This window comes from Orbicella franksi, chromosome 1 (genome assembly GCF_964199315.1).
Source record: "Orbicella franksi chromosome 1, jaOrbFran1.1, whole genome shotgun sequence".
Taxonomy (NCBI): Eukaryota; Metazoa; Cnidaria; class Anthozoa; order Scleractinia; family Merulinidae; genus Orbicella; species Orbicella franksi.
This window is the reverse complement of record NC_138145.1, coordinates 11,615,008-11,634,291: the sequence shown is the minus strand read 5'-3', so window position 1 is coordinate 11,634,291 and position 19,284 is coordinate 11,615,008. Positions and strand designations below refer to the sequence as shown.

Sequence of the window (19,284 nt, the reverse complement as noted above, 5' to 3'; positions counted from 1 at the left end):
TCGTGCCGAGCAGCTGGGCTTGACCTCAATTTCCAGTTACAGTCGACCGTTTGCGAAAATGGTTGTGACTGCTTTCTCAGTGCACCTTAACGCAACTTTCGAAATGTTTTGCTGTTTTATCTATTGAGTTACGTTTTGTAGCTGTTAAGAAACGAATAGCGCTAGTAAAAAAAAAAATAGTCAACGAGAATGCTTACTATGGTATTTGATAAACTATTGATAGTAGTTAGAAAAAAGCTTCTGTATTATCGAGCTTGACAGCTGTTTTGATTCTAATGATCATTAAAAAGGTATCCTAATATCACATGAGGCCGTAGTGGGAGGTTTTTGTCCGCTGCACTCTTCGTCTGCCACTTTGACTTTCTTGTTAGATTCCGTTGTCTTCACGCAGGCCACTTCAATCTTTCTCACTCCTTTGCCACCAACTGCGGAGCACTGGAATTAGAAGAAAACAAGGAAATGGTTCGGAATATAGAACAAATACCACGTTCACACCAACATGGTAAACATGTTTAAAACTGGTTAATCAAAACTAGGTTAAAAAATTAGCTGCTAAAAACCATGCACACCCCACAACTTAACAACGTAAAAACCTGTTTGATTAAAATGTGTTTACAAGGTGGTTTGAAATTTTTCTTCTCAAATGACTGCAAAGCGTAATCAACAAATTGGAAAAACCTAAACCTAATTTAGTTAACCTTGTTAAGTTGGTGTGAACGGGGCATAAGTCTTGTGAAATTAGAGATAAGTTTAGTTCTCTATATATCATGACTGATTGAAAATCCTAAAGCAAAAGTATCTCCTAGGTCACTCGGATTTATGGACTTTGACGCAAATTACTCGTTCTTGTTTCCTTCTGCGTTTCTTTTTCCGAATGTAAGAAATGAACAGCGAATTTTATGCGAATTCAGTTTAAAGTCTTTAAAACTCCCTTGCGTCAGTGTGCGCACTATTTGATAAAACGTTATTACCAGATATGTTGTGGAACAGAATCGTTTCGTGTTTTTCTTTCTACTAACCGGGCCTGATTTCACTGTTACCCATTCAGCAGGACAGGCCTGCAGTGCGCATGCCTCTCGTGTCACGGGTTTAGGTCCTGCGCAGTAAGATTCCTGATCTTCAGTCTCAATGTCATGTGATTCGTCAACGCAGATAACCTGCCGAGTCCTCTCCCCTGGATGGCCGTCGTTGCATGTCTTTGAGCAGTCGGTCCATTCTCCTGTTTTCCACCTAGTGAAAACCAGCATTGAGTTTGACCGTGGTTAATACAAGCACAATGAAGCAAGGCTGATAAGTACGTACAAAGCCTAACGGGACAACGACATGATAGAGCCCAAACTGAAGGCCAAGAATTGCAACCGTGGACAGCTGTTTCGACCTTGTTGGCCGTCGTCAGCACGATGTAGCAGAAAGTGAAGCAATCGGCTGCCTGACCGATCGTCCACTAAATGCACATGGAAATGACCACCGATGAAACTCAAATCCAAATGTTTGCGGATTGGCCAATGTCACATGCAAAACACGTGACAATGGACAATAGAAAAAATACAGAATATCAAGTCGTTGTCGCGATAAGGCGACTGCGGACAAAGAAAAACCGTCCCCCAGAAATATACATGGCCAAACCATGTTAAAACCATGTTAAAACTACGTATTTAGTGTTTGATACAAGACGTCATGGCAAATGCTTATGTTTCTGACGTGAAATAATTCATCAACTGATATTGCTCTTTACTAGATGGGAAAACGTTGACAAAGCAAAACAGAAAAACGTTTGTAGCGTTGTACATCTTAATATCTAATATATAAGCCGAATTAACCTTTGGATTACCTCGCTGGACATTTTTGGGTGTTACACTCCAAAGTCTCGTCACCAGGCCTTTCTCCGCCACAATAGTGATCGCTGACCATTGATCCGTCATCAGCGCGGACACAAGTCGCCTTGACCAACTCTGTTCCTGTATTGTAATAGACGATGGTTATTTAAAAATACGATGAATTCAATAAGTGACTTGCAGTTGCTTAAGGTTACTTCAAACCTTCGCGGGTGTCCTCCAGAAAAAAATTCGTACACGCACTGTTTTCAAGGAACCCCCCACAAACTATATATCAACAAAACGGTTATAAAATGTAGAATTCGATAAAATAATTTTTTGTTTTGGATTTTGCTTTCCAAAGGCGGCAGAGGCCGTCAACTCCAAAATGACCGACTGACGTTCCAGCGAATTAATCGGGTATCAAATGCGATCGTTCATGCAAAATAACTGTGCAGTGTTTATCACAAAGCCTCAATCTCCAAAAACGTGTCAGCATTTTCTTTTATTTCTATTGGTTATCTTTTTATAGATCTGTCAACCTCGGCTATCGAAAAATTCGCGTAACCTGTTGCGTTAAAGGGCGCCACGAGAAAAGTATTTAAAATAAAGGAATTCGACGACATACTTTTGTTCCATATCTGTCAGTGAATGTTCTGACCAAATTTCATGGAAAACCGTCAAATCTACATACCCTATTAATTCATTTAAAGAGAAGGGATTCTCTCGAAAAACGAGTGCGAGTTTTTGTCTTCTAAAGATTTATAAACGTATCACGCCTTCACAGAGGAATGAGTCAACTTGAAAAGCCGCGAGCCAATGAAATAACAGAACCCCTAGAGTTCACAGTATGTAGCCCCGCGAAGGTTTGAAGTAACCTTAACAGAACTCTCCAACAGGTCTGATTTCGATAGCAGAATCCCTTTATTGGGCCATCCCACCCCTATCTTGACAGTGAGATTTGCTGGATGTTCTAGTTTGGTTATTGTGACATTAAGTAATACTAACCTCCTCCACAGCTTTCAGAGCAGCCTAACGAACGCTTTGTCCACTTGAAACTGACTCTCTCATGCTCCAAGCTATGCCCCAAGCTTCGTGCAATTCTCTCGTCCGCGACCTCGACGTCTTTAGAGCGTGGAACAAGATATCGTATCCTGACTTGGTATTCTTCCTTCCAGGACTGAACTAAATACTGTAGAGAACAGAGACAGGAAGATCAAACTGAAATATCGACAAATGTCTCATAATGTATGGAATGAGGTATTTAGGTTGATTAGGTGGTATGTTTCCTTTCAAGCTGAAAGTTGTTTCTGCACGCATGATAAAGCGGACCTCACGACTTAACTAAGCTGGAACGTGTCTTGCAAGTGCTTCTGAGATTGTTTGGATGGACGCGGTTATGTTATCAACCGAGACTATCCTTTTTAAGCCAACTTCCCTTTAAATTCAATGACATTGTTGCTATAGTGTGTGTGTGTGTGTGTGTGTGTGTGTGTGTGTGTGTGTGTGTGTGTGTGTGTGTGTGAAGGGTGTTAGAACGATGGGAAGCAAAAAAATTAATTGGCTTCAGTAACTTTTTTTAATCAACAATCCAACTATAGAATTCCTGGCTTCCTTAACTGACCCGAAACTTCTACAGCTCATATTGTCAGTTTTCTGAAGTCATACATAACAGTTCATTTCTAAACTCACCAGTAACTCCACGTCCTGACTGAGCGGTCCTTGTGCAGTAATTTTCTCCTTGTCCAACTCATCACGAGTGTATTTAAATCTCGTACCAGCGCCGACAAAACCGAAGATTCGTGGTTTGATGCGGAAGTCCATGTTGAGTAAGTCTTTACCTTCGACAGTCATCATAGCTGTGGATGTTAACCAGCACTGATTACCATACATTCCTCAGTCTGTCTGTCATTTCTGATAATTCGGTGGTTTACTTTCCTAAGATAACGGCGTCCCGCCGATGTTCTCCCTTATTATACATGGCTAGAGCGTTTTATAAAGATGTAACGCGCGCTTCGATTGACTAACAGGTGGGGCCGACTTCTCCCCTAATTTCAGGGGGCATTATGAATACTCAGCTTTAAAAAAACGTCAGCGAGAACCTTGTAATAAACTTATTAATTTCATTGTGGGGGACCGTTGTGAGGCATATGGCCCTCAGTCATCCTTAATTAGCTTGTATGGACTTCGCTTTGTACGCCTAAGCATTTTCGTCACATGATATGATATTAATTACTCAGGATACAGTATTCGTTACAATATCGATGCTTTGGCAGTTCTAGCACAGTTTTCGTTAAGATTATGAACTTACCCAAGTAATTTTTAAAACCACTCAATTCTCTGATCTGAACATTTCTGGCTCCTTCAGGAATAACTCCAATAGGCTGATAATGTCCTGTCCATAGAAAAGCACAGATAAAAAAACAAAATCGTAATAGAGAAGTGACAATATATATAGTGAACACGTACAACCCGGATTTGATCAATATTCACTTTCCTTTATTCACTTGACGCTTGTCTCGGTTGCTCTTTTAACCACTTTGAGATCTCCAAAGAACCCCAGTGTATATCAGTTGACACTTAAGTATATTTGTATTTTTCACACGAGGTTAGCTTACCCTTCATAGGATTGGGAAGGCCTTTATATGTTAATCTTTTGCCGATACACGAAGTTCCATCTCCATCGCAAACACCGCAACGGTCAAACACTTTTGAGGAACCAAGTACTTTGTCACAACCTAAGGGCTAATAGGTGAGAGAAATGAAAGGCTAAAGCTGAATTTCCTAGACAGGATGCAATCCAACGATTGTGTGAGTGGCAAAAGGCTAAAACGATACTTTTTCGTTGCCGGCTATGGGGTTCTTTTATGGGAAAGGGAGGCCACTGTTGTACCAGTAGATTGGCAAGCAGTTGCGTTCAACGTCTCAACGTCGCTCCTGCAGGGAGGAAGAGTGACAACTTTAAGAAGGAAGGTTGACTTGGATTTATTGGTACCACGTTTGTGCCCGTACTTGAAGGGATTTTCTCTTGGTTCTTTAAATTTTCTTTTTTCTCTCTCATTATACATTGACTGAGTTTAGTTCCTCTTTATTGGCTTTTGTCAAAGTGAGTGGATAATTGAGGATCGGCAACATGAAGGGTACTTTAACATGGCTCACCTGGCATTTGCCGCTGATACAAATTCCACTGTTTTCATCGTAATCATCGCATCGTGTCCCGTCATCCACGAAACCAAATCCATACTTAGCAAATTGGCGAATACCTACCTGGGCAATACACGATAATTTACACTGCTGTCCACCTGAAATACGACACAAAAATGTCAGTTCATGCGCTGTACTTTATCTTGTCATCTTTAATCATTGCTGGTTCTAGATTTCAAATGAAATGACTTTTTTATCGGTGGAATTTTAACCTCGTTCCCAGAGCCCCTGCCAAATTTCAAGGGAAAAGCCCTCGGAACAAGTTTCGAGGAATTTATCGAGTGATTCGTCTCAAACACACAAACTCCGTGGAGAAGTTGTATAACCGTATGTAAGAAAAAAACAGCTTGAATATAGCTGTTATTGATTTTTATGTCAGACAAGGTAGGCCCAGTTTCGAAGCACGACTTGTACATTTTATCGTAAATGTATCCACAAAGCAGCAAAGAAGACAGAGACACTAAAGTGAAAACAGCATCAAATTAAAGAGGCGGGAGCTTGATACGAATTACGAGTAGGGCTAGGAGTGAGTTCTTTTCCAACTGACGAAATCATGCATAAGGTCTATTGGACTCGCACGTGATCAGGGCGTGCGTCGTGTGACCTGATTGGATGTCAAGTCTCTTTACCTGTAACAGGAACAGCAGGATTGTAAGTCCACTGATACTTGTTACCATCAATGAATTTTATCTGTCGTTTTGATTCACACTGGCTTGCTCTAGGGCTAGGCGTCCCTGCTGGGCATTTCTAAAAAAAGCAAAATAGATTTTACGTGTTTAAGCTTTTGTAATGTGGAGTTTTTTGTTCCATTGTAATATTTGTTTGAGTTTCATTAAGTTCTTCTTGACACAATACAACGAATTCAGGATTTACAGTCGAGCAGATAAAACAAACAGATCATTTGAAAATAGCATTAAGGGACCAACTACGCTGATACTCACAGGAGTCTGACAGTGCTTGAACTCTGCGGAGTGTCCCTTGCATAACTTCCCACCATTTTGGGGTCTGAAAAGATTATCGTATACAACAACGGCATCACTCGATACATTATTTACAACCCACGCTATGAATTTTATGAAGGACGTTCTTTTTTTTTTAAAGGAAACTCTTTAGATGCTTTGAGTTAACTTTTTTTTGTAAATATTACTATTGTTTTCTTACTCTGGATTATCACAATTCCTCTTTCTTGTTATCAGTCCCCCGCCGCACGAATGTGAACAATCGCTCCATTCTCCCCACGGTCCGTAACTGCCGTCCACAGCCTTAGGCCCCTCGCTGCCAAACGGGACACACTTTCCGCGGCGACACCACTGAAAAATGGTAACAAAAAATTATGAAGTATTAATTAATTCATCGTCGGGATTATCACTGATATTAATTATGTCCTTTAGCATTCCCGTCAGGGAAAACAATTAACTTCCTTTTCTTGAAGATGATGGAAAAGGCCCTGGGAACGAGGTTGGATGGTATTGGCCAAGACGAAATTGGGCGTCTTTATTTTAGATTCCCATTCTGTCTAGTCCCTGAGTATTCTTTTCGTCCGAGAGCAAAGTGCTACACGTGAGGATCTGAGAATGGGTTGGGGGTCCGCTGTATGTCATTTGGTGACATACATGAAATTTCTGCCATATTAAAATGTCATAAAATTTCTGCCATATTGGTAAACAGCAAAAAAAGACATCTAGGTACCTAGAAAAGTTTCCTCTGCTTATATGTTACAACACTGATTTGAGGGTCTGAGACACAACACAAAAAAAGAACGACTAGGCTTGACGATTCTTTCTCTAAACTTTAAATTAGCACTGATCTTATCTTACCATTTTCTGGCCACAATCCGTTCCCTCCGCGGCAGGTTCATGTTGTGTGGTGCACATTTTAGTCACAGGGCTGATACACCACAGCTGCGTGCAGATTTTCTAAAAACGGAACAAAGGAAACACATCATGCCTGATGAAATGCGTTTAAACGCAGGGCCGTAGCTAGTAACAGGCGACCCGAGGCAGTTGCCTCAGTCGTGTTTCTTGCATGACCACAACGTTGTGTTTAAATGTAATCCGATAAACACGTTAAGTACCTAGTAGAGAATTTTTCCATGAACATTGCATCCTTTTTTATGGATTTAACCGTAGACATTGCCTCAGTAATAATTTCTTTTCTGGCTACGGCCCTTAAACTACTAAAGGATTTTGTCTGCAAGCTTAAAATTGATGTGTAGCGTCGGTGTTGTACTCTACAACTGAGCTCGAATGGGACTGTTTGCGCAAAACGGTCACGAATGTTTACGGTGATCTTGTCTCGCCAGCTTTTATTATTTATTTATTTTTTTTGTTATTATCTTTTATTACAACTCACCTCTTTCAAAAAAGGAGCTGGACATACACTTGACTTATCTCCATAGGCCCTCGAGCACTGATCGTCAGCGTTATAGAGTTCGCCAGGCAGACGTTCTGGTAATTTCACAGCCTTTTGAGGTTTATCTTTTAAGCACGCAGAGTGATCGCCACTAAGAAAATCAAATGCAATGGACATAAACCTACTACCTGGCTACATGAACAAAATAAATGGGTTAAAATTTGAATGTGTGGCATTTCTTGTCAAGTACTCTCAGTTACACTGGTTTTCTTTTCTTTTCCTTTTTTTTTTTGTGTGTGTGTTTATTTTTCGCTTTTGCATTTGAATTTTTTAGTTCTTTGAATTAAACATGAGAAACAGAGACCTCTAACTATTTGCTTAAGCAAGAAATATGTAAAACTGCTGAGTACAGGAATGTTCGCATTTTTCGGGACACTACCCGAAACAGACTGTAACCGCTTTTGAGCCCGAGTCTGTCATTTTTTAGTACTAAGGCGGCTAGTAACAATGATCACAGTTCTAGAATGCTAAACAATAAATAATACAAAGTAATGCAACTATAAAATGGGCGGATTTCATATAACCTTGAAGAGACAGCACTGAAACAAGAGAAAAGACTCACGAAATGAAATGCAGAATACTTACGATAGAAAAGTGTGAATTGATTCTCTGCTACAGTGAGACCATTCAAACGCTGTTTCTTTACCGCTGGCCTGTGTAGACATGATGTTCGTCACATCAGCACACGGATTGCCTGCGCTGTCGTGCTGAGCTCCCAAACTACGAGAAACAAAACGTCCGATTACAATCAGAAGAACACGAAAGTAACTAAAGGTAATGTCTGCTTACGTTTATTTTTTGTTTATGTATGCAATTTTTATGCGTGACTGAGAATTACACGGAAGTGTGCGCGTTGTAAATTGTAATTATATAGTGTAATTTTTTACTCTGTCGGAATAAAGCACTGTAAACTTCTAGTGAACACTGTTGAGTCTCTACGGCTGACACGTCACCCACCACCAAGACGACCAATCAGATCAACCGAAAGATATTTGAAATGACACCGGAGAAGAACCGTTTTCTACTTGCATCTGATCTCGAGATGACTGTACTCAGGTGGCAGAAACATAGTCAACAGTCTTTTCCAAGACCCGTTGGCCAGGATCATCATACTGGGTTCAAACCATTTAACATCACACCCAAAATTTACCAAGTAAACCTAATCTGTTAATTATTAGCACTAGTGTACTTATGCTAAAACCAAACCTAAGAACTTAGACGTTAAAGTGACGCACACGATCTCTCTCTTTGTTCTACTCACTTGTGACCCGTTTCATGTGCCATGGTGTACGCTGTTCCCAGGCCCCCATCTTTGCTCAAAGTACAACTTCCGGTGAGACTACACATTCCTTGGACTTGTGCAAGACCTTCGTGTCCGGAAACAGAAAATATAAAAACAAGTCTCAAGCTTTTAAACTGTGTAAATGTTACGAGAAAAGTTTTATTCTGAGACAGGCTTGAATAGTATTTAACACCAAAGAGTGCAATCTACCCACTACATTTTTGGAAGGGTTTTAATGTACAGTGAAGTGTTCCGTACGTTCTAACGTCAACTGATGTGTTCCATTTCCAAAACAGCTGAGGTAACCATCCATTTTTCCCTCGCAAGTGGCGCACCAAGACATTCCGGTTTACCGATTAAGGTACAAGAATGCCTCACCTAAAACTCTCTCGCAGCTTTGGCCAGGTCTGTTGTCCGCGTTTCGACAGAAGTCATACCTGAAATAAGAACAAGGTTGATATGAACAGCTTCAAAAAATGAGCTGAAGTTAATCGTAAGGGTGACCATGGTAAAATTTCTTAAGTGCTATATTCTGAAAGGGAAAAATGATGCAAATTAAAGGAACTGATATATCCGTCGACCTACATTTGTATGTAAACTGGATATCACTTGTAAGGAACACAGAGCAAATTAAACCTTTGAGAATTACTGGATTTATCTGTTTTTTCGTTATGTTCTCTTTTGTCTGTCACTCCAAAACTAAGTGAGATCATGAATTGCCTCCTGACCACAACCAGTTACAAGATCAAGCGCTTTATCCTAGGCATAAAATAAGTCGTTAAGTAGGAAAAAATATTTTCTTACCGTGAAATAAGCGCGGCGTGGTCAAAGTGATCAGGGTGGTTATCATCCTCTACGTTCTGTCCTTTGGTCCATTCACAGAAGCTTGTCATGGTGTTACCAGCATGAGAGCTGATCGTGAGTCCTTCCTACAGGTGTCAACTAAATGAGTCAATTTTTACAATGCTAACTTCGTTTCTACAAGCCTTGAGCTACCACCCAGAGGGAAGGCGGCGAGTTGGCTTCTCCTGGAAGCCGGCTGCCGAAACATTAGCAAAGAACCGTGTGGGTTGTAGGGTACTGGTTGACACTCTATCCTCCCCAGGGTGTGCCAAAGGGTTAATGATGATGAACTTTATTTCTATGTTCATTAGGGAGTTTATATGACGTATTCCAAAAGCCACGCACCTGTTAGCTTCTATTGGTTCATTTTCTCAGTTGCTTGTTCTACTGTTTTCTCAGCCAATCCTGTTAAGCTCTCTGGGAGGTGCGTGGCGCCTCAAGTATACCAACGAGGTTGAACCGGATGAGATAACATAGCTACTTGTGAAGATTGAATCACAAATGGTCCGTCCACACTAAAAGGCAAAGTCGCCGTTTTCAAATTCCTCCGGTTTGAACATAGTACAGCGTTTTCGAAAAGCTCCGTTTTCGTGACGGATTAGTGTGGACGGTAGGCCTGACCGTAGAAATAAAGTTGTGTTTTCAAATTTCTCCGGCGTAGTGTGGACGCATACTCACCTGATCATGCTCAAGAATGAGTAGCTTGTGCAAGACATACTTCATGTTCGCGCCAATGGAACTGTCGCCTATAAGATTGTAAACCTAAATTGGGAAAAAAAACAATTTAAGAAATGCATTTCTTGAGCTTGAATTGAAAGAGCGGTCACTAGTTGAAGTAACTGGTCGGAATGACTTATCAGTATGACTAAAATGTTAACCAAAAACATAATTCGCTCAGTAAGACTTTTTACAGCTTGTCACCAAACCATTTTCTGAAGGTCAATGAAGAATAGATTTCATTTTAACAGCACATTTTTGTCGAAATGACGGACTCGCTAAGGCCCGGGTCAAACACCGCACTTCACATGTGCCGAACCCAATTCAACCAATTAGGCTCATGTGAAGTTCGGCGTTTGACCCAATTAAGTTCGACTGATTTTATTTGGAGCGGCTGAGGCGTTCTTCACGCCTGGCCAGCCGTGAATGACGCCTGAAGACCGACTTTAGGTCAAACGGCGATCTCTACATGAGTCGAACCAAACGCATAAACGCATGACTTTACCTTGTTAAACCACTGAACAAGACTGCTTTTGTTATTTGTTTGATGTGGCAGTTCGGTTCGACTGAATTAAGTTCGACCTTTGACTCAAACAGGCGTTCTTTTAATTATTTGAGTCCACCTAAACTGTCATTGGGTTCGGCTCATGTGAAGTATGGCGTTTGACCCGGGCCTTAGCTTGAAATCCATAATTTATCGTTTGCTCGTTATCCCTAACGTCACCCGAATAAAAAACATTTTCTACATCTTAACAAGACAAAATCTTTTTAGCAAAGTGATAGTTGAATCCAGGTGTTTCTTTTAAAATAATATAACCTGAAAACTTGTTATGTGGTTCATATCTGTTGTAAAGCAAAGGTTATTAGACTTACAATGTTAACTAGACTAGGGACATAAACTTTGAGTTCCTCAATTCCATGGAAATCAGTCATTGTCTTGTCAGCAACAACAAGCGTTTCAATAGTGAAGTCCTTGTTGTAATTTACTGGAGCGGGCAAATCTAATACCATGCGCTTCACCCTGGAACTTGGCTTGTCTGCAACGGCAAGTTAACAATATGAGTGCTGTGATAGAGGGGGACAAAAATACTAAGCAATGAAGTGTTTGCATATATGATCATTATCGGTTGTTTGTATTTCTTTTTTGGCAAGTTTCGCGAGGTATAATATTAAAAGCTCAGCCGGACCGTTTAACATTAAAATACCAACCTTCCACCCCGCACCAGTTCTCTGATCTTTTCTCTATTTTAAGCGCCTTCCCGACACTCTCTAGGGGTGTGGTAGATCTTCTATGAATCACGTGGGCGCGAGTTTTGTTCTTTTCCAATCCTAGTCGGTCTGGAAGCAGATGAATTGTGAATACATCTTCTGGAGTGCGAATCAAACCTTGCTGAGGAGACATAATATTTGCCGTTATAAGAAATAACGTCAGGTTACTAGCTGCTCAAAGACCAACGTCTCCTCAACTTTAGGAATCCTTGCGTTCCAACGTTTTTGCTCTCCAAGCAGATGAATTGAAAATTAAAAACGCTTACGAGGTTATTAAGCCAATGCCTGTCGTTGGAGAACTAAATCTTAAAAGAAAGTAACATTCCTGAGGTGAAAGTAAATGGGGGTACTTCTACAGGTGCTCAATGTTGTTTTCGACGAACTGCCAAAATGTGATAACTTTCGCCCGACTGATCAAAGAAAACAGAAGAAGCAAGAATGCAAGAATGCAAGAACTAGAAGCTTTACTTACCAGCCCATCACAATTACTTAACGCCACTTTAGTACCCAGTCCTTTTGACGATACCGCGTGACCAGTGTAATGACAGTGTTCAACGTCGAAGTGAAATCGAGAACTTTGATTCCCGCGAACCTCGATGACAAAGTTGGGTGAGAGTAGCTCGTCATTAAGAGTAACATTTAAATGAAAATTCTGACCAAACGCAGACAGGTGGAAGAAAACAGGTTCTTTAATGGCACTTGCTACGTCGCGGCGTCTTCTATGATTACCATTAGACAGGTCACGTGTCAAAAAGGCGGCATGCTCGTCTACTTGAACTGGATGCGTCACGTGGTAATCTGGAACTGATATTATGCGCGATTGTTATTGAAAGGCCCTTGTTAAAATTGCACCAGCTCAGTCCCCGAGATAAATTCTTCTTAAATATAAACCAGTGCGGTATAACAATCTGTTTATAGACATATCACAGGATCTCAAAGTTGACGTTTTTCATCTTGCGGTGTCGTTTATACCTGAACATATCTCCGTACGTTATTAGCAGATGCTTCTGGTTCTCTGCCATTTTAATACAATGTGGCATGATGAAGCTTAATTTGTCACCAACTCAGTCATATAACAAATGACTAATCGTATGAAAGTTCGAGCAATTAAGGATTTACACTACTTGCGATTTTGACAATTCTTTAAAATTACAATCACCTAAAGGTTCTTGCAATTTGGAGAGAATTTTTAGACGTCATCCGTAGTGTAAAACCTTAATTGTGCTCGCATTCAGTCGATTACCTATTCTAATACAAACGCAATACCATGTAACAATGTTTTTCAAGTTCTGCGATTTACTGTTGCAGTTTGTTAACATGTATCAACTATATCGATGGAGGAAAGTCCACCGATGTTGCCTTACAGTGCTAATTTTTTTTTCCTCTTCCGCTTCCCAACAATTTCAAGCAATCCTTTCCAAAACTTACTCATTGAAGTTTGAAAACAAATGCTATCAGGTTTTAATTAAGGGAGTGAAAACCCGATGTTTTTTATGGTCAGGGCCATCTGTATTTATCGCCCCAAGTATAACTGTATTGTACACAATAATTGAAGTAAGAAATTTAATAGAATTGTCACCCAAGTCGCTAGTTCATTTCGCCCCATCGGACTAAAAGTTTCTCTAGAACGTTTAGGCGAGAGTGCATTTTCGGCACACTTTGACATTCTGTACACAATGACATGACATCATAATATATCCAAAGTGCATTTAATATGTTACCTCTCCCAGGAGTTTAGATAAGGAACATGCCCATAAGTGGTAAATTTGTTAATGGGGCTTACATTTTCGCACTTTTATAATTAACAGCGGCTAATCTTTTGAATAAATTCGTGACAATGTAATTATTCTTGTTGTGACTAAGATGAAAACGACCATTATAATATTTATCCTTGTATGATAACCTTTTTTCGCTGTGCATGAATGATAAAGCTGTCGTCTTTACTGTAAACTAGCTAGCAATGCTAGTATTTCAAAAAAGAAAGTGTAAATTTGCATGTCTGTTTAAATTGTGGTGATAATTCGACATTTCTCACAATTTATCTATTTACATTCCTTTTTATGTATCTGCGCGAAGGCTTGTCAATTAATCGAACCCAAACGGAGAACATCTCATCGGATCTATATACAAAAATTTAAACCGTAAAATATATTATTAGCCATGGTTTAGCGTTGTTTGGGGAAGCATGGTAAACACAACCCAAACAAAATTGACTCGACACATTATCAGAAGACCCGCTGGCGTCAGGAACATCAGCCTATCAACCTGTTTCAAACCTGTTTGAATTTCTGTGATCATATCAAGTAAGTAATGCATAACAAGTCATAATAGACTCTGTCTTAAAACTGGATTTCCATCAGTGTTTATATAAATCTCTGCTATTAGTACTGCTCAATTTTTCTGAGGCGTAAATCAAAGGTGTTATTAAATCATCTTGCATTGAATTTTGCGATAAGTTTTAGTTTTTGGATATTTTTCAGTTTGAGCAATCCGAGTCTTGATCAAAAATAAATGACAAGCTTGCGACCGCATTAATTTTGCTGAGGAATTTCAAAGCCTCGAACATAATAACTATTTGATTTCGTTGCGGTCATTACACGTCTTAGACCTCAATTCACGGTAGAAGGTGGTCTTCTGTCTATAGTTTCACCTGTCCGCCATGATCGAATTAGACTAAACCTGTCTATGCACTAACATTTCAAGGAATTCAACTTTCAGCGTGGCTATAATTTGTTTCAAATCACAATTTCCTAGAGCGTATATTGCTTCATGAATTAACCGAAATATCGTTCTTTTTCCAACTTTTCTTCAGTGAGATTGGTCAAGTGTCCTAATGAACAGACTTTGAAAGGGTCCAACAGATCTTCCACATCAGGACCTGTGCATTCATAACAAAGGACCTCAATAATATGAGAGTTTTTTATTTGTCTCAGATTGAGGTTAGATTATTTGGTGCCGCTTAGCATTTAGCATATGTTTTCTTCCATCCAGTAATTAAACTGAATTGACCTCAACTGTAAATTTCTTTTTTTTTCTTCACGAGGTCGTTTTAGACGAAGATCTATTTTTTATTGAGGAAATAAGTTTTTATTGTTATAAACCAAATACGTCTATGTTAAAGTAAGTATCAGTTTCATAATCGGTAATATTGTTAAACTGTATTGACTTTTTTCGGAGTGAAAAAGTCAAAGCATTTGTATAAAAGTTTGGTACCCGAAACGGAAATAAATTGCAAGCTACAACGAGTTTTATTAGTTTTCTTTGGTTCGAAATACGGCGGTATATGTTCAGCGACTTTACTTAGCATAGGTTCCTCGGAATTCCTTTCCAATATTTTTCTTTTGCCAAACAGATGCTGGATATGCTGTTGAAAAGGTTAAGCTAGATTCCTAAAGTTGGCAAAATACTGTGTTTATTTTAATTTTATTTCGTCTTGTTAGGCAAAACTCGGGGAGTTAGCTACCCATAAATACTATGATCGGATTTTAAATTGTAAATTGCCACTCCTCTCTGTTTTACATTCAGGTGCAAGACAGAACTAACTTGGCTACATCGAATATTCTCACGCTGCTTACCATCTTGAGGGAATGGTTCACCGAAAATCTTCTCCCTCTCTTGCGGTGTTAGTAAATTGTGCACATCCTCAATTCAAAACAGAACAACAGAAGATAAGTAAAACTTTTTAGCATTGGATGAGTGTGAAAATTGATTAGTTTGTCTCCCAGCTAAGATTTTTTCAAGCATGCAAATTTTCTTACCTCGTATGAATTTGCTCCAGCCCGCGGAAGAATAAAAAGAAAAAAGTACACTGCGATAAACCGTAATAACATTCTGCCTCAAGGCACGAGCAATGCTCCGGCTGACGACCCGTTCAATGTAATCGCAGGATCGCTGCTCGCCGAGTATCTGTGCGTTTCCTGAGCTCATTAGACTTTCAAATGAGCGCGATGTTTGCTACTGTTTCGATGTTTTTATTCGGTATTGATGGAGTATTGCTCGCAGCTACTCAATGATTTTGTCTCGGTCGGTTCCTCTCAAGTTTTCGCCATTAACGATCTAGATAAACAACGAATGCAATTAGAAAACTGATGCCGTCCTGCCTTTTAAGAATTCTCAAAGAGTTGGCTCCTCTCAATCTGCCACTTTAAACTTGATAACATCTTTCTTCAGTTCTTGTGCAACATGATAAAAAAATAAAAAAAATAAAAAAAATACAAGAACAATTCACCGCGTATCCCCTCTCACTGAAAACGGCACACTAAGTTGGAACTATTTTAAAATATTTTAACACCCCCACTTTTTATAAGGGCATAAACGCTGTAATAACACAAAGAGGGATTGAAAGCTCTCCCGCCGGTTTCGGAATACTCAGGTAAACCGCAACCACGCCAAGCCATCTTACCAATAAGTCCATCTTGAGATGGCAAAGTGCCTTTGTTGACAAAACTAATTTATTTCTGGCTAACTGATTCACAGATCCTTAATTGCAGCTTATGCGTTTTCGAATTGTTCGCCACACGAACGAGTCTTTGATTTCACCGCCCGTCAAGAAAGTTGTTACATTTGACTTTTCTTAGTGTCCTCTCACGAAACATTTTTAATTTCTAAAATTCTCGACACTGCATTCAAATTCCCAAGAACAATCACTTTAGTTCAGTCTAGTTTATTGATATAAGATAGGTAAAAATATTTTTCTCTACTAAAAAAGAAGACAACAAGGGAACCTGATTCAATCAAAACTACTTTTTAAACTGTGTTATTCTATTGACGGTTTTCTGCCTTTTGATAATTATCGATCGAATGCGATAACCACCAGAGTAATAAACCAATATGCTGAACTTCTTTATTATATGTTGAGGTGGTTTCATGGATATAAATTTTTCGAATTTACATTAAAAAATACCTTCAGTAAAACCCGAAGAGTATGGATTTTAGTACAAAGCAAGATTCATACGCGATTTCATATCTGTTCTGATTATTACGGGGTTAATTTAGGTTATTCTTTTCTGAAAAGAAAACCTCCTTTGTCAAATCACCATATGATGTTTTCTCTGTAAAATCATATCGAAGTTCATCTAATTACAATTTCAAAGCGAAAAGTCGGGAACTTGTTTCTTTCTCGCAGGGTTAACTCCCTAAAAGTTCGTTAACGCCCCTCTAAGCCACTGTGTCCATTGCCATTTCGTCTGCTTAAAAACATTCTCATTTACATTATGCTGGATGAACCGGCTAAACGATGAAACATCGTTAGTAACTAACAATTACTAAACGGGAATGTATGAAAATGAACAAAAAACGTTTAAACAAACACATACGCTCATCAAGCGTCATGCTGCAGGAACTCGTTTGATCGTTTTGTTGGGTGTAAAACTCGCGTTTTCAACCGATGGCCTGGATGAATTTTTACGTCGTATTGTTTACTTGCATTAAAACTAATCAAATATTTAATTGTTATTTACTGTGTGGTTTATAACGATTAGAAAAGAACACAGAACGCCATTTTGCTGCAAATGCATAAGTAAACATACTAAGTCTCGTAACCGCTGATTCACTGATTAATTTCTTTTGCCGTCTCCACGGCGCCTGAGGCACTCAACGACGACTAAACACACAAAGAGGAGATTTATCGATAAGTCCTTGATTTTACCGACGAATTTTTTATGGCCATGGACTGGACGCATCGAGTTAAATTCTTGTATTAATGACAGGTCTTACCGGAAAATTCAAAATTATTTCGACTCACATGTGAAGTGTTTGCGATTTAGATGAATGAAATGGAAATGAAAGGTCAAAGGGATTTAAGGATATTTTCAAAACACATTGCTCTTTTTCATTTAATTCAAGGAAAAATATCACCTTTATATTCATACTCTCAAAATGCAAGTAGTAAAGTTACTTTTTTAGTAAAGTGTCGATCAACTTTGTCTTAATGACCGCGAATATGCCGATAACATGCCTAGTTTCCGTTAAGGAAATGATATTGAGCTCTTACGTACACAGACGATATTGATTTTTAATTACTGGGTATAATTTACGTATCTACCCCAAGCTACTTGAACGTTATGTTTTTCGATACATACGTGAGACGTTCAAGCTATAAGTTACAGCATATCCGTCATATTTCACATCAATAGATTGATATATCCTGTGTAAGACTCCGAAGTCACGAGATAAGTCAATATCACCCGAATCCATTTGATCTAAAGATTGCTCAAGGGCGTGTCATTTCCGATAACACGTTAAGCATCACAGTACTCCTAAGTAGTTCAAAGCTTAAAATTTTTCTCCCACCTTCTCCTACGTTAGTTTTATTTGACTTAAATAGAAAACCAGCTTTGCAAGCGTGGGCGAATCCTTAAAAAAAATTATCCAAAAATACACGACGAAAGCTATGAATAGCGGCTAGATTTTGCCTGTAACCGTTAGAAATGTCTTTCTCCGCTAAATATACTTGCTAAAATATCTTATCACTCTCGAAGTGTTAAATGGCTTGATCAGTGTAATATCATCAGATTGTATTTGACTAAAGAAAAATCGTGATTTTTTGAAATAAAAGCAGTGATATTTAATTATAAGGATTTTCTTAAAACAATGTAGCCACTGGAAACACCAAATCTTTTCTTCCCAAGCGAAGATCGTCGGCTTACCTGGTAGAGAAAATGCTCGTTTCTTTGAAATCTTTAGATGCTCGCAGACGACTGTCATTCAGGATTTTTCATTCCTTTCGGTCGATTTCGGCGACATTTATTTGTTTTTCAATTTAACTACTCCTGTAATGGTAAATAGCTTAGTCAGTTATCGATATTATCAAGTGCAAACTGAATCCGAGTACAGCAGCCACGTTGTTTTCAAAGAATCATGTTTTTGTACGTGCTCTATGCTGTTATTCAGCTTTTAGAATCACTGCATGCCCTGAAACCTGAACACAACTCGCCGACGCGCTTTACAGAAGATTTACGCTGGTGAGTCACGTTCCTGCCGCAGGCCTGCTGTCAACCGCCGCGCGAAAAGGAAGCTTAAAAACGATTTTCCATTAACGGGAAATTTGTGCCTAATTACTCTGTGTCACGGAATCATGAAAACTATCTCAGCTGTTTGAAGCAGGAACTAACAAAAGAAATAAAGGGGCAAAGCTGAAATAGAAACTGTTGTAAATATTGGGCTCTAATTCAGATTTAAATATGAAGGTTTTTTAATCGGGAAAGCCCGTCAATTTAGATTTAGTGTAGCTGAATTTGAAGCCAGACTGGCTGTAATAAAATTGATTTAAGTCAAGCACTATGAAAGGTTATCTGTGTAGTCAAGAAACGTGACCACCTTAATCGCTTCCAAGTTCTAACCTTTTAAGTCGCGGAGAATCAAAGTGAAATTAATGAACTGGCGCGCGCCGGGTGGAAGGAAACAAACTGACAAAAAGCGTTGGTCGGCCAGACGTTTTCTTCCACATGTGTCTCTTTGTTTCCGGGCAATACCTGACTTGTTTCCCACAGTGTGGAAACCTGACTCAATATTTTTCAAATCACCGTTAAATTCCCAAAATTTACAAACGTTCAATTTCTCCTATTAAACGATGAATTGTAAGTTTTAGTGTATTAGCAATGTTGCATTTCATTTACTTTCGGTCTCATGATTATATATTGTGGCGCATTTTTCATTAAATGATCTGGTGATACCCTGTGATATCAATACAGCAAGAAAACGCAACGTCAACTAGAAAACATATTTCGAAACATCAATATTAAT

General features: G+C 39.1%; 1 protein-coding gene across 1 annotated transcript; it reads right to left on the bottom strand.

Moving 5' to 3' along the window:
* Positions 1-282: 282 nt before the first annotated feature.
* On the bottom strand, positions 283-16,320 carry LOC145490339 (A disintegrin and metalloproteinase with thrombospondin motifs 6-like). Its single transcript, XM_081469469.1, has 23 exons — positions 15,300-16,320; positions 15,117-15,183; positions 12,014-12,345; positions 11,482-11,662; positions 11,146-11,309; positions 10,234-10,317; positions 9,517-9,641; positions 9,091-9,149; positions 8,692-8,797; positions 8,016-8,150; positions 7,371-7,521; positions 6,836-6,934; positions 6,180-6,328; positions 5,960-6,023; positions 5,648-5,765; positions 4,974-5,116; positions 4,433-4,559; positions 4,126-4,209; positions 3,507-3,673; positions 2,823-3,006; positions 1,832-1,958; positions 1,020-1,230; positions 283-435 (listed from the first exon to the last, which is right to left on the bottom strand). Exons 1-23 carry the CDS (start codon positions 15,369-15,371, stop codon positions 283-285), a joined length of 3,102 nt encoding a protein of 1,033 aa, XP_081325595.1. The 5' UTR covers positions 15,372-16,320.
* Positions 16,321-19,284: the final 2,964 nt, after the last annotated feature.

What these genes read in the sequence shown, in the direction of transcription:
- LOC145490339 (XM_081469469.1), bottom strand. Translation starts at nt 15,371, where the DNA reads ATGTTATTACGGTTTATCGCAGTGTACTTTTTTCTTTTTATTCTTCCG. An exon ending in TCAATTCACACTTTTCTATC is followed by an intron (nt 7,522 to 8,015) that starts GTAAGTATTCTG and finishes TGATTTTCTTAG; the next exon opens with TGGCGATCACTCTGCGTGCT. An exon ending in GTATCAGCGGCAAATGCCAG is followed by an intron (nt 4,560 to 4,973) that starts GTGAGCCATGTT and finishes CTCACCTATTAG; the next exon opens with CCCTTAGGTTGTGACAAAGT.